The sequence below is a fragment of the Anastrepha ludens genome, chromosome 3 (assembly GCF_028408465.1).
Source record: "Anastrepha ludens isolate Willacy chromosome 3, idAnaLude1.1, whole genome shotgun sequence".
Classification (NCBI taxonomy): domain Eukaryota; kingdom Metazoa; phylum Arthropoda; class Insecta; order Diptera; family Tephritidae; genus Anastrepha; species Anastrepha ludens.
In genome coordinates this window covers 98,947,519-98,970,745 of record NC_071499.1, presented here as the reverse complement: position 1 = coordinate 98,970,745, position 23,227 = coordinate 98,947,519, and the positions used below count along the sequence as shown (strand labels likewise).

Genomic DNA, 23,227 nt, shown 5'->3' with positions numbered 1-23,227 from the left:
GAATCAAATTAAGAATAAGTATAGGGAATTAAATTTGCTAATCGGACGAGCATCAAAAGTATCACTTTATAATAAAGTGCTTATATAATATATAGGGCCCGCCCTCTATCGTTACGGATTTGAACTAGGTATTATTTGAAGAATGGTAACACTTAGCTGTCATCTGATTTGACAGAAAATTAGTTTTATTCTTCCGCTGAACGAAAATGGTTGTGTATACACTCAAAGAACGCTGGGAAATATTGCGACATTACTTTGAAAATCATGGTAATGTTGCAGAATGTGTACGAAAATTACGAACGGCAATGGGAAGAAGAAAAGCACCGAATGAAGCGTATGTGCGTTACTTTGCGAAAAAAGTAAGAGAAACTGGGTTGCTTATTGACAAACTAACGCGTGACCGACCAAAAACCGTGCGTACACCCGAAAATATTGCTGCTGTGGCCGAGAGAGTTCGTGAATCACCAGGAACATCAGTTCACCGTGGTTCTCAACAATTGGACATTTCGGAGACATCATTGACGAATTTTGCGTAAATACCTTGGTATGACGCCGTACATGCATGGTGCATGGCTAGCCGAGGCAGCCATATGAATGAAGTTGTGTTCCATCATAAACCGAAAGGATTGTACTTCAAAATAAAAAAAAAAAAACAGTTTTGAAAAATATTGAGTAGTTTCTTTTTTATAGCATTTTTAATTACGTAAAGTTATATGGCGGACCCTTTACAAAACAATTATTACTCCCATCTGGAAATACGGAATAGAAATATAAGGGCTAAAAACACAAATCGTCTGCACATACAGAGAACACAATCCAAAATATTACGAAATATAATAAGTACAAATGCTGGTTGGTTTATTTCCAATGAAGCCATATATCGCGACTTAAATGTAGACACAATCCAAGAAACAATCACAAAATGTAGTACTAAAATAGTACCGGCAGAAAATATCAAACGAAGATCAAAGCAACTCACCGACTAACTTAACTATAACATTTACAGTGCAATTCCAAAAAAAAAAGGCTCTTACATTGCTAAAAGAACATAATAGATCCTAATTGTACAATTATTGCATTTTGTTAATATATAACAGATTGTAATAAATAAAGGGGATATAAGCAAAAAAAAAAAAACGAGCAGTATGAATGGCATACAATTTTTATGAAAGAACAAGCATACGCAGTTTTAGTACATTTGCATTGTCAACAAAAACATACATAAAAACCACTAGCATCAAGGAAGGGATAGCGGCGTAGAAAAATATATAAGGCATAATCGTAATTAGCTTAGAAGTAGTATGGAATTGCATCAGCCGCCAACGCATCGATTATTATATATTTTTCTTAACAAAGAACTTTTACAACAGCATGTTTTTTTCTTCGGTGAAGTAAATTTTTTTACTGTAGTCCGCGTTTTTTTGGTTCCAGCACGCAAATTGAATTAACATCGTACAAAATTAGGGGTCGATTTGCATGGATACGGTGAGGCCACTTGTTGTGTTAAAACATGTTAAAAACGTAACAAATTCGTAACAATATTCGCGTAGGGTTCCAGGGCGATGAAGCGATTTACACCAGCTGGTAGCAAAAAGGTCGGCAGTGCCCGCAGCCTCTCTGTCGGCTTGCAAGATGAAGAGAGTGAAGACCTAAACCAAGGACAGTCCTGGTCTTGGGGAAGGGATATCGGTGGTCTCTAAAGAGCAGGTTTTAAAGGGTGCTTCGAATTTTCTTCCCCAGGGCCTACGCTTGCAGAGATCGTTGCATCAAAGAAAATCGGATTTATACCACTTATTTTCCCGAAATGCGTTCTTGACAGGATATGAAGCCCCACTTTGCTTGCTATAGTTTCAGGCTTGAATTGCTAGTTCTTATCTGTCTGGACAATGGAATGTTGGCTGGACTAGGAGGCTCTAAAACCATGAGAAGGAGCCAATCTGAAGGTTGTGACGAGCGAGAAGTGCTAAAGGCAACAATCGTTATTGGCTACTTCCCCAAGTTTTGCTTCCTGTCGTAACTAGCGAATTTTGGGCAAATAGAGTCGCAAAATTCGAAACTTCGTGTAAGCGAATGGCGAGTACTCACCGCTTTCAAAAAGGTGAACTGGTGGAACTCGCAATTGCTCTGGACCCTAGTTCAGCTGAAAGGTTCGAAAAGCAAGGCAACAAAGTCTTCTACAGCTTTGGCGGTGTCCTGCTCAGACCTAGGCTAATGTCTGCCAGAAAAAAAACTGATAACGCGGCAAAGGTGCTGTACGAACAGCAACAAATTTCCGCAGCTGCTCGAGCCTTGAGCATCCAAAAGCCAAAAACGGGACCCAATTTCCCTCAACCTAAACCAAAGGCGGCTTTTCTTGGTTGGTTAAGAAAATGGAGAAAGAAAAGACCCGGAGGATGCGGTGCAAAAAGGGTGGTAAAATCCGAAAGGCCAGTCTGCCAAATAATGTCCCAGGCTCTACCCCAAAAGCAATATAAACTCTGGAGTCAGTTTCGCTATCTCCAAATAAAACTCCACCGAGCAGAAGGAGCCTCAATCAGGTTCGGTGCAATGGTGGAGAAAACGTTGTTGGGCTTTCTGACCATACAAGAACCATTGGCCTCATACGGATATGATAAAATACAGCAGTATCTAACGTCGTGAATGTATTAGCACCGGTCTTAACATATATGTATTTTCAGGATAAGCTTGGAATCAGGCACAATGCCAAAGACATATAGTAAAGCTAGGGTAGGTAGGTGGGCCATACCCCAAAAGCCTTTCGACCCATAATATTAACATCTTTCTTGATCACAGCCAAAATTGATCAATCCATTAGAGCCGCTTAGCTTAGGGATTTACCTCTCCATGTTCAACAATACGCATCGAATCACCGTTAGAGAAGTCGCTGAGGACCTAGACATACCGATTGGTTCGTGCCATACGCTTTTTTTCAATGATTTTTGCATGAGACGGGTGGCCGCAAAATTCGTACCAAAACTGCTCAATTTCGACCAAAAGCAGCATTGCATGAACATTGCTAATGAGATGTTGGACTCTGTTCGCGGCGACCCAAATTTGCTCCAGAGGTTCCTAACCCTTGTTGACGAATCGTGGGTTTATGATTATGAAAACCAAGGCTCAATCATCTCAATGGAAGCTGCCGCACGAACCAAGACCGAAAAAAGCGCGCCAAGTTCGGTCGAATGTAAAAGTTTTGCTTACCGTTTTCTTCGATTGTAAGGGCGTTGTGCATCATGAGTTCTTGCCACAGGGTAAAACGATCAATAAGGAATATTACATGCAAGTGATGCGCAATTTGCGCGAAACAATCCGCCAGAAACGCCCGGATTTGTGGAAGAACAAAAATTGGCTCTTGCATCACGATAACGCCCCTGCTCATACATCGTTGCTTGTGCGTGACTTTTTGGCCAAAAACAACACACTAAAGATGCCACAGCCACCATTTTCCCCTCTGTGACTTTTTCTTGTTCGCGAACCTGAAGAGGCCCATGAAAGGACGACTCTACGCTACGATTGACGAGATAAAGACGACATCGAAGGAGGAGCTGAACAAGATAATTAAAAAAAAAAAAAAATTTTTTTCAAGTGCTTCGAAGATTGGAAAAAACGTTGGCACAAGTGCATACCTCATGGGGATTATGTGTGAAGTAAACCAAATAATGCCCCAAGAAGTAAAGGGCTTTGACTCTACTATAGTCGATCTCATGCAACTAACTCTCGACATTAAGCAAGATTGGTGTCAAGAGGAAAGACTTTCGATAAATCCAAAACAAGTGTGCTATCATCCACCAGAAAGAGGCTTAGATTTTGCTGAAAATTACACTTTCCAGATTCAAGATGCAATCCAATCCCATCATTGGTCTAATACTCAAGCTACTCTCCATCCTTATGTTATATATTATCGCAAAGATGGAGTAGCTTATCATCTTAGTTTTGTGATAAAATCTGGAAAATTGACTCATGACGCGAATTCTGTCCATTTATTCAATGCACGACTTGCGAAGTATTTGAAAAAGAAATTTGGATGTAGAAATGTGAAAAAAATTTTTTACTTCTCCGATGGGGCAGGTTCACAGCACAAAAACAATTTAAATTTTTTAAATTTATATCATCATAAGAATGATTTTGCGATCGACGCTGAATGGAATTTTTCGCACCGTCTCATGGAAAAGGAGCGTGCGATGGAGTTGGAGGAGCTGTGAAGAGATTAGCACATAAAGCAAGTATGCAACGTGTAAGCGGGGATCATATAAGTAACCCTGAAGCTCTCTATGAATGGGCGAAAAGTGCTTTCAAAACAATAGATTTTGATTTTTGCTCTCAACTTGAGCATGATGCTCATGAAAAAAATATATCAAAACCGCATCAAAGGAGCTGTAGCGATAAAAATATGCGGCAATACCACCAGTTTCAACCTATGTGTACGACTGGAAAAAAAATTCAAAGTCGAATTTTTTCAAAAGACGATTCTTTGTTTGTAAAGTAAGAAAAGTAAATACAACTGTCATATTATGGTAAAAATGTACTATAGTTGGAATCTTTCGGACTTTTAATACAATATAATTATTTTAATGAAATTAGTTGTACGCTGCTTCAGTTTGTGCGGTCCCTCAAGGCGCCGCGCGACCGATCAGCCGATGGCATAAATGCCAGCGTCGAGCGCACCAAGTTACAAAACAGTCAATATCTCGGAAATGGAGTAAAAGTACAAAATTCTATTTTCAGATTATTGATGGTAAGCGTTTTCCGCACAATTATGCGTAAGTCCGATTGTTTAACAGCATGAAGAAAACATGAAAAAATGCAACTGATTACAAAAAGTTATTATTTATTTATCTATTTGTCACAATAAAAAGAGATATTAACACTTGAAAAATTGTACAGACAATACTTGAATGGTATGCGTCATTATCTATTGTAGTTTTGGAGTATTTAATTTTTCAATTTAATCTTGCTTAAAATTTTGATTGTTAATAACAATTGCTAAAATTGGAATTTGCGCGAAATATTTATAGAACAGCGATAACATGACTTTGACTACACAACGAGACATCTTGACCTAAAATCCGTGACTTAGTGAAACTTCCGAGGATCACTTGACATGGCTTTACTCTTTACGGTAAAACATGGGGTCTGCGACCAAAGATGATAGTATGGCCTTATAAGATAATAATTGTGCCAATGATTACCTACGACTGATATGACACATAACAAGGTATACAGAATAGCCTGACTGAACGGAACGGGAGCAATGCGAACTTGCCCCACAACAGCTTTAGGAATGGTCACCCCACCTTGTAGCCAAACGGTTGGCAGCTGGTGCAGTCCTAAAGCTTCCTAATCTATTTCGTCTTAAAAAAGGTAATCTTACATGGTATGTAGGAATTCTTGGTTCAATCGTGAACTCTCTGTGTCTATGACAAGATGGAAAGAAAACTATAATTCAGTGATCGTTCAGCGTAGAGAAATAATGAAATATCATTAAAACAGGGTGCTCAGGTGTATTTAACTGATGGGTCCAAAATGGAAGACGGCAATGCGCGGACTACCGTCCGCCGTAGCCGAATGGGTTGGTGCGTGATTACCATTCGGAATTCACAGATAGAACGTAGGTTCGAATCTCGGTGAAACACCAAAATTAAGGAAAACCTTTTTCTAATAGCGGTCGCCCCTCGGCAGGCAATGGCAAACCTCCGAGTGTATTTCTACCATGAAAAAGCTCCTCATAAAAATATCTGCCGTTCGGAGTCGGCTTGAAACTGTAGGTCCCTCCATTTGTGGAACAACATCAAGACGCACACCACAAATAGGAGGAGGAGCTCGGCCAAGCACCCAAAAAGGGTGTACGCGCCAATATATATATATATAGGTATAATGCGCGGACTGAAATTGTCGAACAACATTTCAAAAAAGCAATTGGAATGAAAATTTAGCATCCAGAAAATTTGTTACTCTAATAAGGGCCCTTGGGGGAACCTGTTATCCCTATAGGGCGCGTCCCCAGGTGGTGGATAGGGGAACGCCTCCCAGATATGGAAGGTAGGAGAGTAGGTCTCCCGCGAACCACACAGGTCGAAGACGTAAACTTCGTTAAAAAACTCCCTCAACCCAAGGTGTAACGCGACCCGTGCCTACTGGGTGGGTTTGGCAGCCGGGGGATAAAACTAGGCTGTCTTTTAACGGAGCCCTCCTGACACCAGGCCGCCTCAGGTTGTAACGGTGGCCTTACCATGGTATGGGGCGCTGCCATGGCGGACTGTTTATTTCCCCTAAATCCTCATTGGTCACCGCACATGGCGACATGTGCAGCCTTCTGGAAGGGCAGGTGACCGTACGAAACAGAATGAACGAACAACAAAAACAACAAATTTCGGATAAGGTTATAAAGAAGACGGACAAACGGACGGACACAGACCCAAAACGAACGGATAAACGGACGCACCCATTGACACAACAGACGGACAAATGGACAACTCGGACCGACACCAACGAACTGAGGAAGTTGGGAACTTCCTCAGAGGACGAACTCTTGGCCTCCAGCCAAGAGACGGTTGATGGCAAAGCTGTGGGCCACAGCACGCCATCAACATCTAATCAACCATCCACATCCGCTGATGCCAAGGGGCAAAAGCGCCAAAACGTTAAAAAAGGCCCGTCCAGGTATAAGCTTTACCAGAGGTCTCTGACTATTCTCGGAAGAATAAATAAAAATGAGGCTGAAGGTAAAACTCATCCCAAGGACGCGGCCGATAAGGCAAGGTGCCAAAAGGTGGTCGATGAGTACTTGGCGTTCCAGGCCACCCAGAAGGCAGAAGCCGTAAAACGCAATCGTTCGCAGGACGAAAGCGACAAACCAACGAAGAAGCACAAAGTGTCGGTTCACACTGCTTCAATACCAAAACCAATCAAACGCTCATTTAATGAGGTGGCAAGGGATCACCTGCAAATAGCGTTGGTTGATGAAATAACAAACCGCGGTAAACCTGCATCGGATAAGTGGTCCGAAATCGAGGCACGGCTGTCCCGCATTGTCGTCGATCACGTCATGGCAAACCCGGAGGGCCATGTGCCAGGATTTGATTCAATGGAGGTGGTCCGCGGATACAGGGTGATCAAGTGCGATGATCAACTCTCCCTTAACTTCCTGCAAACAGTTGTGGGCAAGATCCAGAACGACTGGGAAGGTTTGAGGCTCAAACTAATCCCGGCCAGCGAAATCCCTCGACGGCCGAGGGCTCGCATCTGGATCCCGAACATGGAATTCGAAGCTAAGCAACTTATTCCATACTTGCAGGCCCACAACCGCACTGTTCCGATGGATGACTGGAGCATCATCAAAGCGGAGGCTCCGCAAAAGAACAGTGTGTCCTTCCTTCTCCAAATATCGGAGGAGAGTATCGAGCCACTGGGGAAAGTGGACAATAAACTTCGGTTCGGCGTCAGGAAAACGCAACTGAAGATATTCCGATCTGCTAATCCGGAGGATGAACAGGACGAGGTTGACGGCGCCAATGAGTTGCTCACAGGCATGCAACTTGACGACGCCGCGTCTACCAAAAACGATGGCGCTAATGAGCAGCACCCGGGAGTGCAGCTTAGCGACGCCGTCAAATTGTAAAGCGACCAGCAGCATGGGTCTCAAGGTTGTCCAAATAAACCTGCAGCACTCGCGGACTGCAACGGACAACCTAACCGTTCTCCTGTCGGAGGAGGATGTCGACATCGCTTTAATCCAGGAGCCCTGGGTGCGGGGCACCGAGGTGAAGGGGTTCACTGGGAACAACCACAACCTTTTCTACAAACGGACTGAAGGTAACCCCAGATCTTGTATTGTAGCTAAGAAACATTTGAACATATTTTTAATCCCATCATATTGTTCACAGGATGTGACGGCTGTGGAGGTAGAAGCCGCTGACGGTGTCGGCATCATACTGGCTTCCATCTACATGGCACATGATCGGCCAGCACCACCCGAGGAGGCTCGTCGGCTGGTGTGTGAAACCAGAAACAAGAACCTGCTGCTCGGATGCGATGCCAACGCGAGGCATGCGTTGTGGGGAAGTTCCGAGACAAACGACCGAGGTGAGTCTTTATATAATTTTATTATTAATAATAACTTATCGGTATGTAACAGGGGTAACACTCCCACTTTCACCTTTCCTAGTACGGAGTACTTCAGAGGATGGGAGGAAGTGATTGATGTTACTCTACTGTCTGAAAATAGCTTAGTAAGGGTAGATAATTGGAGGGTATCCAATAAAAGGTCCTTTTCTGATCATAGTTGGATCCTCTACGATTTGGATCTTAAGGTAGATCCACCCCTACCGTATCGAAATCCTTTAAGAACCAACTGGAAGAGGTTCAAAAATGCAGTAAACAAGAGGATAGGAGGGACTCCTATCCCTCAAATCACTCTCACGGAAAGCCTTGAGAGTAGGGTCACAACACTGGAAAAGGCATTTAGTAGGGCCTACAAAACGTCCTGCCCCATAAAATTTAGCAAAAAAACTCACCCTCCTTGGTGGAGCAGTGAGCTCTTAAAACTAAGGGAAAAATCTAGATCAACGTTTAACCTCAGCTACTCGACGGGAAATTGGGAATTGTATAGAGAAAGTCGGAGACAGTACAAGAAGGCAATCAGGGCCGCCAAAAAAGAGAGCTGGAGGGAATTTTGTTCGTCAATCGAATCCACTAGGGATTCTGCTAGGCTTAGCCGGGTTCTTTCCAAAGACCACTCTATGGCTTCTTGGGTCAAGAAACCTGATGGAACTTGGACTGCTACAGCAGAAGAATCGCTAGAGCTTCTGCTAAACACGCATTTTCCGGGATGCAGCCCTTCACGCTAGTCTATTATTGCGACAAACTCAGTTAACCTCGGAGAGGACTGACTACATCGCCCCGATGGTAACGTTCAATAGGAATTTTGCCACACTCTTTCCATCTAAAAAAGAATGGAAGAAGGGATTCTCTCTAAACAACTTCGATACCACAGTCTATACAGATGGCAGTAAAATGGATTGTGGTGTTGGAGCTGGTATATATTCTCATAGACTTGGAATTGAAAAATCTGTGCGTCTCCCTAATTCCAGCAGCGTCTTCCAAGCGGAAGTACTAGCAATTGGGGAAGCCTGTAGGTTACTAATCGCAGATTTTTCTTTTAAGGGCAATATCGCTATTCTTTCGGATAGCCAAGTCGCAATCCAGGCGCTGGACGCGACTAGAACAACCTCTAAAGTGGTGGAGCAAAGTAGGAATAGCCTCACCAACTTGAGTGAAAACCATTGAGTAACCTTGATTTGGGTCCCGGGACACCGGAACATAGAAGGTAACGAAAAAGCTGATGAACTGGCAAGATGGGGATCTGCCATGAATAGCGCTCTTGCAGTACCAGTATTCACTCCACTAGGTGCGGTCAAGAATGCAATTTCCCTAAAATACCTTCGAATTGCAGATTGTAGATGGAAAGACCAGACGAAATGCAAAATCAGCAGAACGTTATGGCCCACCTACAACCTCAAGCAATCGTTGACATTAATAAACATGAAACGACGGGACACCTGCAGACTTACGGCAGTCATAACTGGCTTCTGGTCCATCGGAGAACAAGCCGCCAAAATGGGCATCCCTCACAACACATACTGTCATAGTTGTAAACAACCGGAGGAAAAAGAAACAATCTTCCATTTCCTCTGTGAATGCCCTGCCCTATGGAAGGACAGAATGTTAACCCTGGGCAAACCGCTGTTGGAGAGTCTCGAGCAACTGTCTGGCGTAGACGTCAACAACCTAATAAGGTTCCTAAACCGCACAGACTGGATATAGTCCTGCTGCAAATAACTGTTAAACAATTTGGTAACGAGGATGTGGCAACAAAATGGTGCGGAAGCGCTAGTTGGATTCTGGATGAATCACCACTCTAACCAACCAACCAACCAAGGGTATCAGGACATGAGGGACACGAAGGGAATGCAATTGTGGACACTTTACCGAAACAGGATACAAAAACTCCCTTCATTGGTCCTCAACCAACGAGTCTTAATTGAGTACTGGAGAGCCCAAACGGGCATGCGGCATTCAAAAAGACTCACTGATCCTGAACGTAAAGAGGTAGATCCAGACCTCCTGGTAGAAATTAAGCCTACAGCAGTTTTAGGATTTAATAAAAACTATAATAGTAGCTAGTATAGGCCGCCGTAGCCGAATGGGTTGGTGCGTGATTACCATTCGAAATTCACAGAGAGGACGTTGGTTCGAATCTCGGTGAAAGCAAAATTAATAAAAACATTTTTCTAATAGCGGTCGCCCCTCGGCAGGCAATGGCAAACCTCCGAGTGTATTTCTGCCATGAAAAAGCTCCTCATAAAAATATCTGCCGTTCGGAGTCGGTTTGAAACTGTAGGTCCCTTCATTTGTGGAACAACATCAAGACGCACACCACAAATAGGAGGAGGAGCTCGGCCAAACACCTAACAGAAGTATACGCGCCAATTATTTATTTTGTTTTTTAGTAGCTAGTATAAATAGTAGGCTGTACAATATATATTTTTAGGTCGCAGTGCCCAAATAGCCGTTTACAATAATAATAATATTTTTTAAGAGATAAATATGCATTTTTGTGTTTTACGCAAAAGTACTTGTCATTAAGATATGAGGAGAGTGTATTTTCAATGAGTGGTTGTAATGTTTTAAAAATTTTTTTTCAAAAAGGTTCAACATTACTGGTAACAGTAACAGTCCCCTTTTACAGGGGATACTTCATTGGGTTATTTACCAAACATAGGTATCATTATAACTTCGGAGAATTTCCAATATATGGATAAGTACTCAAGCATAATATATTCATCGCACTCAGGGCAACTTCCAATATGTTTTACTTCATCGGTGCCGCCATTAAGACAAAAGTTATTTTCTAAATGCTCAGTAAATATAATCACTCTTTGCTCACTTGCCTTATTCCAGTTTCTCTCGTCAATTTTAGCAGGAGTGCTGTGTTGAATTGGTTCATTGAAAAATTTAGTCGCACAAGGAATATTCTGCGCATTTATTGGATGCGAGCCCAGACAGACATCGATTAAATGCATAATATTTAAATGTAAATAATGGCTATGTGTAGCAGTTTATTTTTTAAGTTCAATTTCGTTTTAATTTCTGGAGATCTGGTTTGCTGCCAGTGCTTCCGTAGTTTCCGTTTTTCGGCTACTATGATTCTGATAAAAGGTGGTTAATTTTCTCATCAGAAGCCCGTTATGGGTGTGTGTATACTGTTCACCGTAGCCAACTGAAGTTGTTACGTAAAATGAAGCACTGCTTCAATTTGTGTTTGTTGTAGCAGTTCACTAGGCCCTGTCGATCACGGATATGTAGAACGTAATTGAGCCAAAGTAACGCATGACTCAAGAGTCAGTTGAAGCTCTTCGTCTGCAATAGGTGGTGGTTGGACTCCGATAGCAGTATTCCAGAGACTCCCGATGAATGTCGTTTAATGTCTGCCTCTATACTGTCCGATCAGTAATTGCAGCCGTGTTGGCTTTGTTGCAAATCAAAACCATTAATAACAGAAAATGGGCTGTCTGAGAGTTTTTGTCTACAAAAAATCAATTAAATCCAGAATTTTCTTTGTATACGATGGCCCGGAAGCCGGTTTACCAGTTGCAATTGGCTTACAACCTGCCCGATGCATAGCTTTATACAATTCTTGTCCTTTGTTATGATGATCTTAAGTCCCATGCTGTGTGCTTCGCGTTAAAGTCGTCGCTAATGTTACAGCGACCTTGAAAACGATTTTAAGGTGCCAAATAAGGTTCAGATTTCAGCTGGTGCCTGGGTGCACTGTAAAGAACAATTAACGTCACTGGCTTTTTTAAAGTGTCAACGGAAACGGATGTCGCTTGGAATTCAAATTTTCTCATATAAATGATGTTTTATTGTGTTTTTTTATTTTACCAGTGTTTCAACCCTTGCGCAATTTTCAGAACGTATGTTGTGGTACAGGGAGTAGTTTTTGAAATTCAAATACGTTTGTTTCGTTAAATGAGTTTCGATTAAAGCAATGTTTTCGTTAGGAAGTACTACTTCTAGCTAATTTTTGCATTTGAGCATTTTGCAGTTGCAGTTCTCCACAGAAATTTGTCTATGACCAAAGGACTGATATTTTTTGCGGACTTAAATTTATATGAACCGCTATTTATAATTTTTACAAATAACTTTTTTTTATAGTTGTGATATGTTGGAAATTCAATTTTTTTAAAGTCACTTATTCCATTGATAACAATTGGAGTGGGCCTTTCTATTTTAATAGCAACAGTTTTTTTTATTTTACATTAGGATCCAAGGAACCGCTTAGATTAGCCACTTCTGATGAAGAACTGGCCTGCCGTTTTTAACGTGATCTTTTCTTTTTGAGTATTCAGTCTGTTTTTCTGCCCAATTCGTCCTTATCGGTTTTATATACATGCTCCTTTTTTCTGTTTATTTTTTTTTTGATGAATTTAATATTACGTTTTCACCTTTTAGCACAGTTATCTCCTTTACTAATAGCATATATATGTTTTCTAGAGTTTTGAGTTTATTTATTAATTCTTTGCCAAACGTACTAACTATTGGCAATACATTTTCAAAAAGGTTGGCATCAGCCGACTTCGATGCTTGGAATTGTTGCCTTCTTATAAAATTCAAGGCTGGTTCTTCTAAACAACTTCTGACGGTAATAACGCTTTTGGTACATTTAATTCATCAAAACGAAACCCTAGCCGGATGCTTAACAGTTCTGTTGGGCCTTAGTCCATATAAGTCTTTTCAATGCGTGATAATGAGAACAGTGGGTTTTTCAATGTGCTTCGGAATTTACAGTCTTCTTTACGTACACGTCATCGAATCGTGTCTTTACATACATTAACACCACTTTCCTTAAAACTGTTTCAGCTTCACGCAAAGATAAGTTCGGATTTGCCACAAATAACTTAATAAACTTCTGATCTTGCTTTGCACCCATTCATTTATGAACGTCTTCGATTTCTTTGTGGATAGAAGATAGGAGCACTGTGTCAAATAATTTTTTCTATACGGAACTCTTTTTGTAAAAACAACGTACGCTCTATAAAAAAAAATTCTCACAAAACTAATAAATTGCACAACACGTAGGTATTGCGAAAAGCATACGCCTATATTTTTTTGTTGTTTTTTTTCTGTTCACTCCTCTCGGGAGCATAGGGCCTCGACAAGACTTGTCTTGCGTTGGTTTCCTTAATCTATTTGATTTCTGACAGGGTAGGTGGTGATTAGTCTGCCGCTATCAGTCCTCAGTAGTGGGAATACCCACCTGTCGTTGGAATGAATGGAAAGGCTAAGTTTTTGGGGTTGAGGACGGATTTTTTTAGAAACAGGGAAAGTAGGTACATGTCTAAAAGTGCGAGGACCGTGCTTTACGTGGGATACGAACCCACAACCTCTCGGTTGGCAGGCTAGTGCACTTAGCTAGACTACCGATGCCACACCTATTTAGCAGCATTTAATTTTTTTTATAACGGAACTCTTAGTTTAAATTTTGACGGTCACCTTCTTCGCCGACAGTATTTTGTGAATTAATTTTTAAATTTAATACTGATACCAAAGTTGCGAAGTTTTACCAGCCATGAAGCTATTAAGCAAAAACTGAATTATTTCATAGAAGAAGCCGATTCATAATAAATTTTATTGAACATACTTTACCATGCTTCTCCTACATAAATTTGGAGTTTGACCCAAAAGTCACGTAATTCTTGCTTATTATTATGTTTAGAGGGCATTCTTTTATTGCATTGGGCATTGCTACTAGCCCATTTTTTGTTTTTTGTTTTTGTTATGTTGGTCGGCCGCCGTAGCCGAATGGGTTGGTGCGTGATTACCATTCGGAATTCACCGAGAGGTCGTTAGTTCGAATCTCGGTGAAGGCAAAATTAATAAAAAAAAACATTTTTCTAATAGCGGTCGCCCCTCGGCAGGCAATGGCAAACCTCCGAGTGTATTTCTGCCATGAAAAAGCTCCTCATAAAAATATCTGCCGTTCGGAGTCGGCTTGAAACTGTAGGTCCCTCCATTTGTGGAACAACATCAAGACGCACACCACAAATAGGAGGAGGAGCTCGGCCAAACACCTAACAGAAGTGTACGCGCCAATTATTTATTTATTTATTTTATGTTGGTACACTCTTCATATGAACGTATATGAAGTTTCATGTCAATCTGTCAATTCATTCTGGGATTACAAGCCATTTAGTATCGACGTATTCCAGTATTTTCTACAATCAAAAAATTAAGTATGGTGTGGTGATTGAATTTTTATTTTTGAAAGCAACGGAAATTTATGAACGAATGTTGAAAGTGTATAAGGACTTTTTGCCATCAATTAATACAATAAAAAGATAGATTGCTGAATTTAAACGGTTGAACAAGCCGTGCAGACGATCCACGTGAAAGCAATATTTTGACTGAAATATTACTGAAGTATTGGGCTTCAGAAACCTGTGTGCACAATGGGTACCGCATTCGCTAACAATGGAACAAAAACACATTCGAATGCGATTTTCTCAGAAACATTTTGAGCGTTTTCGAAAGGATAAAGTAGATTTTGTGCGTAGATTCATCACTATGGATGAGACTTGGCTCCATGATCCTAAATCAAAACAGGAGGCTAAAGAGTGATATGAGTGCGTTTTTCATCAAATGATGAGGTCATAATAGCTGTGGAAGCGTATTTTGCAGCCCCTCCAAATTCTCACTTCAGGGATGGAATTCATGAATTGGAATCTCATTGAAACAAATATATTGATGTTTAAGAAGACTATACTGAATAAAAGTGCATTTCATAAAATTGTGTTTTTCTTATCGAACCGCAAAATGTTGAACAACCTATCACGACAGTCCATAAGTTCATGCGTTTTTTAAAGATGGTTTTAAAATTAATAAAAGAGATGTTTAAACTATTTATTAATCAATAATATATTTTCCTTCATTATTTATTTATGTCTTCCCAACGTTTAGCCAAATTTTTAATTCCCTGCTCAAAAAATTGTTTGTCCTTGGAGCCAAAATACGCTTCGATATCCCTTTTTATAGTTTCTTTTGAGGAGTAGTTCTTGTAACTCATGTCCACGGAAAAGGTGATAATCACAAGGTGCAATATCCGGAGAGTATGGAGGATGCGGCATTAGCTCCCATCCGAGCTCGTTCGAAACAAAACTTTGCATCTATTCACTAAAGACGGTCGATTTTTGTTAAGCGCCTCAGGGTGCGACAAGAGTGAACGCTGAAAGCCGAGCCGAGATTGTCAGTGCGATAAAACTGATTACATACAAGTCAATACAAATAAGCTTGTGTATAACACAGTGAGCGCCGACAAGAGCAGAGAGCAAAGCCGATGAGTGCGAGAAAACAGTTTCAAAGCGTTTTGCTCGCTTTTTTGGATTGTTGATGTTTACTTTTTAGAGTGCAGTTGTGTTTTTAACACACTTTTATTAGGTCGGGTTGTGTGTATGTATGTATGTAACGGAATCTTTGAGCTTAATTTTCACTGGCTTCTAAAAATCTGATCGACTTGAAATTTTGCACACCTATCAAGGAGCGATGACAATGCAATAATTTGATAAAAGTTTTCCATTATCCTTATTAGGATTGCCCGGATTAATATTTTCTTTTTTTACCTGTGGCAAAAAGTAAGGTGAATTTGGTTGTAAAATGAAAAATCTTTATTTATTCTTGTAAATCAATTTCATCCCCTTCAAAATAATCCCCTCTCGATAAAATACACCTATGTCAACGATTTTTCCAATCCCCGAAACATGCCAAATAGTCCATTTCCGGTATAGCCATCAGCACCTTCTTCGATTCAGCTTCTATCTCCTCAATCGACTCGAAACGCGTTCCCCGGAGTGGCCTCTTGAGTTTTGGGAATAGCCAGAAGTCACACGGAGCCAAATCAGGCGAATACGATGGTTGCGGAACGATATGCGTGGAATTTTTGGCGAAATGGTCACGAAGAACGAGTGCAGTGTGAGACGGTGCATTATGATCATGCAAAAACCAAGAGTATATTGTTGAAATTTATCTGGATATTTTCTTAAATCATAATATAAATGATGAAATTCACCAAATTCATTCCTTTTTAGTGTAATTGGATGTTTTCCAAACTCTTTTGTGTTAATAATTGCATTAATCACACTAGGAGAAGCAAAATACTCTTCATCAGATGAGTCCATTACCGTGTACAGCAATTTTATAAACACAAATGAACAACAAAATTAAATGACATAAGAGCAAAACACATGGAATAAACAGAATTTCAGCGCTGATTCTCGCATTCACTGTGTTATATACAAATTTTCTTCTCGCATGAAAATAAGCGTCAATAAGCTCGGCTCGGCATCAGCGTTCACTCTGGTCGCACCCTCATTAAGGTTTGATAGCTGATGGGAATAATAATCAGCAGTTGTCGTCTGGTTTGGTTCCAGAAGTTCATAATAAACAATACCGGCCGTATCCCACCAAATAGACAGGAGAATCTTCTTGGGGCGAAAGCCATCTCTAGGGGTCAGTTCTGGTGTTTCATCTTTATCTAACCATTGACGCTTGCGAACAGGATTATTGTAAAGGAATCATTTTTCATAACCAGTAACGATACGGTTCAAAAAACTTTCATTTTCAAGCCGTTGCAGCAGCTGAAAACACAAATTCACTCTCTGCTGAAGGTTGGCGACGGAAAGTCTATGCGATACCCATTTTCCCAGCTTTGAAACCTTTCCCAACTGAACCAGGTGCCTGTGAACTGTTCCATGCGATGAATTTAACCTCTGAGCTATCATATCGACTGTCAAATTTGGTTCAGCTTCTACTAGTTCGAGCAAGGCGTCGGAGTTAAAGACTTCAGGGACGACCAGCGCGCGGGGCATCCTCCACGTCGCAGTTACCACTTCGGAATTTTGAAAACCACTTTTGCGCAGTCCTTACACTCACGGTTTCCTCTCCGTGAACAGTGTTTATTTCTGCAGCAGCAGTTGTTGCATTTTTACCACTTTTATAAAAAAGAATACAAAATATGCCGCATATACGTGTTCGAAGATTCCATTTTATTTTTTAACAACACGTGCTTCTATCTCCGTTTAAAATCACTTGTTGAATGCACAATATATAAAAGAAAATAGAAATAGTTCCGTTATATTCCGCGAATAATTTTTTGTATGCCAAAATCGTACAAAAGTGAAATTATTGGTAAAATACCCACGAACTTTTGGACTGGCCTGATATTAATTACCATATATGTATACCATATGTACGTAGGATAATTAGTAATATTTATGTACTATAGAACACCATGCGGATCAAGTGGAAAAATATTGCAAATCCATATTAAAGCATGACTTTTATGTATTTATAGATTAGGATGGCAAATTTAATATGCATTTTTAAATAAACACTAAAAATCATGAATAAAATAAAAACAATAAAGGGTGAACATTTTTTCAGTGCCTCTCCAAATTGTTGGCATGTCCACTTAAGGGGGTATTCTAGTCTAGAGGCCCGAACTGCGAGCATTTTTTGACGGTGAATAAAAAAAAGGTATTAATATTTTTACTAACGTGTGCCAATAAAGTAGCTAGACAAATTTTGATTAAAAATAAAAAACCATACTACTGTTCAAAATTGTTTAATTTTTTTTATTTATAAAACATATGATTGTTACACAAAAAAAGCATTACTTGTATAGTTCTAAAGGACCATGGTCTTCTATTTTCCGAAGCTTTGATTTGATACCTCCAATCATCTTTTGGACGACGTTCATGTCCACTTTCCTTGCACATAATTTGATCCTGTTCTTCAGCTGTTGATTTGATTTAGCTTCCCAGCCATCTTCGTACACTTTCTGGCAAAGTAGAGTCCAAAAATTTTCAATTGGTCTGGCCTTTGGGATGTTTGGTGGGTTAGCACATTTCGGAACAAATTTTATATTATTTTCTGACATCCACTCTAAGGTCTTTTTAGCATAATGACTACTTGCTAAGTCAGGCCAAAAGATGTAATTACCATCAGAATGCTCGGATTTGATAAATTTTTTAAGTTTTGTAAGGCATTTTTGAATGTCACTTCTTATGGCAGGAGCTGTGGAATCTTGAAGATAAAGTTGAGAGAGTCCTTTGGAAGATATGGCAGCCCAAACTAAAACTTTCGGTTAAAATTTAGCTTTAGGAGCAAACTTAATATTATCAGGAGTATTCTCTATGTTGTTTGTATAAAATCCACAGTTTTGGTCTCCGTTATTCCAAGCAAACGTAAAATATTTCTCATCATCGAGAATCACCTCAACATCGCCAACAAAATAGCTACGGCGGAGCAATCTACATTTCTTTGGTATTTCTTCTAGTTGTTTATCACTATATTTTGGAACCGTTACCCTTTTGTGATAATTAATACCACTTTTCAACAAATTTTGACGTACAGTCTCTTTAGAAATACCAAACTTTCGACCTAACTTGCGGTTTGATGCACCTTTTTTGTCAATAGCAGCTTTTTGCAGTTTTTTTAATTGTTTTGCGTTCAGAACTTTTGGGCGACCTGATTTTTTCACTCCTGAGGGAGCTATCCCACTATCAAAACGTTTAAAAATTGAATAAATTGTTGAACGTGCAATATTTTCCAGAAGAAAGTGTTGCAAAACCTCTTTTTTTGAATGCTGTCCAAGCATGTCATAAATGCGTTGACGTAAATGGTCTTGGTTTGCGACCTTCATGATAAAAAATTAATTTAAATAATTTTTTAATTAAAGGCCATAAACTAATAAATAATTTAAGGATTAAATGAAAAAGATATTATTCACCACTCTTAGGTTCTAATAAAAAGGAATTTGTCCAGCTACTTTATTGGCACACGTTATCCATTTTTTTATCATTTATTTATTTATATATTAAGAGCACACAAAATGAATTTAAAAAAAAAAAATTCATGGAAAACACAAGGCAGTGTCCTCGTCGTCACGATTTCTACCCTTGTCGTCATTTGAAAAAAAAGATGGCAAATTCTTAATTAATATGAATGTAATTATCGTATGACGTAGAAAAAAAGGGCGAAAAAATTGTTTTCATAAAATGGCGGCTACTCAAAAATTAAGGTCGATTTTTCCCTAATTTTTAAGCTTTCTCGAATTGTTTACACATATTAAAAAGTTGAAATTTCCAGTTTTTCGTGCGTCATCCGATAGAGATTTATTTAAAGAATATTCATGATAAACTTCAAGCATATCTGTTGATTAGAACTTGAGATATCGTGCCGACCGTATCGAAAGAAGTAGTTTCGAGAAAAACACGCTTGAAGTTCGCCGTCCGCTCAAACCAGTCTAGCTGTCGCGTAACTTCGAAAATAATTCGAATTTTGAAAAATCCTTTAGGGAGATATTTTTGAATACTTAAACTATCAAATTTTGAAAAAAAAAATTATTCCATTTTTTTACAATAAATTTCTAGACTAGAATACCCCCTTAAGACAAATGTGTTATTTTCCTATAATTTAAAAAGCCCCCACAATATTAATTTTTTAGGACGCGAGATGATTTAATAAAAAAAAGTTGCGTGTTTTATTTCTCTACAAGTTGTCTATGGATTTTACTTCTGTAATTACTCTTATTGTTGCGTTTGGTTTATACAAATATACGCTTCGAGTGTAAATAAACGATACACCATTGACGGTTAAAGAGCGAACTATTGCTGTCTTTGTTAGCACTCTTTTGCTTTGTAAATACATATCTTGATCGGAAGTTTTGTGCAATTGGAGGAATTGTTCATCCAATGTTTCGTTTGTTTCCGAACTCCGTACATGACTATGTGCTTACACGTTCGTATCGTGATGCTTGAGATGAGATAAAATAAACTTCAATATCTGTAACACCGTTGAACCATAACCGAGACCGTAAGTGGTCCATGGTCATTCGCAGCCAGTTAGATGGAGGTGAGCAACTTTAAAAGAAATCAGTCGCTACTGACACTATTCCGAAATAATTTTCAGTTACATACAATACATACAAATGTACATCGGAATTCTTGCTTTTAAAATCATTACTTACTTATGGATTCGAATACACTGATCATGATGGCCTTGTGTTGCAATCATTACGTCTGCCTCATCCAAAACGAATACTCGTATTTTTTTCAAATCAAACACACGGTACTTTAATCCCCAATCTAAAATTTTCCCAGGTGTTCCAATGATTATATGATCCTTTAGCTTGGAATTATGAGTAACTTAAATTATGATTTGAATTAAATTAGTTCTCAACGCAAGAGTAAACATTACCAACCTTCTTCACCACGCACCGCAAATTTAAGTTTGATATCGGGACAAAACTGTGCCATTCGAGCAGCTACCTCACCCGTTTGAATTGCAAGCTCATAAGTGGGCGAAATGCAAAGAACCTAAAAATAAAAAAAACATATAGCATCTATGTATATAGGTATGTATAGTATATCAAATTAATCATCAATTGGTCAGTTTCGAATTTAACTCGGGTATATTGTTTCGGAAAAAAAATTCCTGTTTTAGGTTAGAAGTACTGTCATTAACGTAAATTGAGTGTAAATATCTTCATTGGTTTCATAATGATGATTGTGTTAAATGAACAAATAAAACTAAATCGGCATTTTTGGTTCTATTGAGAAAAACATATTTTAAAACATGAACTCGGTAACAACACTTGAACGAAATCAAAGATTTTGTGCCTAAAAAGTCATTTGGGGTTGAAAAACTATTTGATTCCGAAAACATTTAATTTTTGTATACCAAATAAAACCGCTCCATTAACAAATTAAAATAGTCATGAAGCAAATCATAACTGGCAATGAGGTTATGCCCACGACCTATGAATATCATGTCAAAAAAGAAGAAAGACCAAAGAAAAAACTACAGTCATGACAATCAACACTTGTTTTTACACTTGATTCGTTGTGCCTTATCATTTGGTCAAAAACTCGTTCTATATATGGATGTATATTAGGACGGGTCGATTTAAAAATCGCTCATTGCTCTGTGAAAATCGTATTCTAGGGATCAAAATAAGAAACTTTGCCGAAGGAACCATACCTCTAAAACGAATTCTGATGTCCCCCAATTTGGGTCGAACGAAAAATCCCACTTTGACCCATTTAGAGTGCTCCAATCGAGTCCAAATGTATGACCGACCCCCACTAACTTTGGACGGCCGATCCACCCATGCCAGTGGCACACCCCCTGGAACTCCCCTGGGGGGTTCCCCATACAATCATTTCAAAATATCACCATTTTTGGCCTTTGCATGAGAAAAGAAACTAAAAAGTTCAACCCAAATTGGGGGACATCAGAATTCGTTTTAGAGGTATGGTTCCTTCGGCAAAGTTTCTTATTTTGATCCCTAGAATATGATTTTCACAGAGCAATGGGCGATTTTTTTGCCTCCCCACAAAACACACTAAAAGTTCGACCCAAATTGGGGGACATTAGAATTCGTTTTAGAGGTATGGTTCCTTCGGCAAAGTTTCTTATTTTGATCCCTAGAATATGATTTTCACAGAGCAATGGGCGATTTTTTTGCCTTCCCACAAATCGACCCGGCCTAATGTATATATATCAACGCCACTCTATTCGCCGAACTAACCGTGTAATTTCTGGTTATTCAATAATCTATAAATACCACTCGAAGTACACGGTTCCGAATCCGTACATGAAATTAAGATGCGTGAAATAACTGCCATTTCGGTAATCAAATTAAAGAACTGTTTCCAAAATTACATGTCTACACCGGTTTTGCACTCGAATAATATTAGAGAAACAAAAAACAAGCCGATCTTAAATGTTCATCAAAATATTACAACATTGCAAGTATTCGCTGCATTGCTCAGGTATGTATACAACAATCCTTCCGAGAACTTTTATAGATGCTGCTAGAGTACACCGGGTATAATTGAAGGTGAATAAATTAGTGATACATTAGTGATTGCTATGGTAATTATTATTGCATAGCTTTCCTTAAATCAAAAGCTTTAAATATTTAAATATTTTTAAATAATTCTTTTTTAGTTTTACCTGTGGAAAATCCATTTTGGTATCAACGCGACTCAACATAGCTAGAACAAAGGCTGCCGTTTTTCCAGTTCCAGATTGGCTTTGGGCTATCATATTCTGTGGCGGGTCCGCAAGTAATGTAGGGAGTGCAGTTTCTTGTATCTTAGAAGGAGCATTAAATCCCATAGCATATATGCCTTTTAACAACTCTGGTTTTCTAAAATAATGTATATATATATATATATTTATGTATATACTATACAATTAATATAAAACTTTGTAATACAAATATTTTAGAGTTAACTAAAATACTTTAAATGAAAAGCACAACTTTGCTATTATCCTGCTTTAGGGGGTTTTTTGAGTATCACTGAATCAGTGAAGTGGGTTACTACAGCATGACAGAGGGTGCTCCTGAGGGAAGTTGGAGTTAGCATCGTGTGCTGTCACCTATCAAACAACGGAAAAACAAATTTCAGACTGACTGATAGGTTAGTTTGGATTTGGCAGCTATTCGAATAAGATGTGTTTCGAGATTTTAGCTAAGATGGAACAAGAGCAATATCATTCGTTAATTCGCTTTTTCTTTTTGGAGGGGGGAAAAATGAGAGGAGATAAAAGCATAGTTGAATGCTGTCTATGGGGACGCTTCGCCATCTATGACCACAGTTAGATATTGGTTCAAAGAATTTAAACGTGGGCGAATATCCCTTTTTGATTAGGAGCGACCAGGACGCTCGCTGACATGGTTCCCGAGCAAATCATTCAAAACGTTCACGACATGATTCTCGCTGATCGACAAACGAAAGTGCGCGAAGTAACAGAGGTGTGTAGACCGGAACGGCAATTAATATTTTACATGATAAGTTGACGATGAAAAATTTGTCGGCCCGATGGGTGCCGCGATTGCTCACAAGCAACAACAAGCGGATGCGGCTGTTAACTTCAAAGCAGTGTTTGGAACAATTTAAGAGAGATCCGAAATAATTATTGCATCGGGTTGTCACCGTGGATGAAACCTGGATTCATCATTACACACCAGAAACTGAACAACAATCAAAACAATGGATTTCTCCCGGTGAATCTGCTCCAAAGAAGTCGAAGACAGCCCCATCGGCCGGAAAGGTCAACGTCGACTATTTTTTGGAATGCGAACGGCGTCATCCTCATGGAT

At 39.3% G+C, this 23,227-nt stretch overlaps 1 protein-coding gene across 1 annotated transcript in view; it reads right to left on the bottom strand.

Moving 5' to 3' along the window:
• LOC128858575 (DEAD-box helicase Dbp80) overlaps positions 1-23,227 on the bottom strand; it is a 66,097-nt gene that overhangs the window by 29,465 nt on the left and 13,405 nt on the right. The window contains exons 4-6 of the mRNA XM_054094969.1: positions 22,075-22,270; positions 20,318-20,432; positions 20,084-20,261 (exon numbers count right to left, since the gene is read on the bottom strand). Of these exons, the coding sequence (XP_053950944.1) occupies positions 20,084-20,261; positions 20,318-20,432; positions 22,075-22,270 (489 nt within the window). The remainder of the gene's footprint in view (positions 1-20,083; positions 20,262-20,317; positions 20,433-22,074; positions 22,271-23,227) is intronic.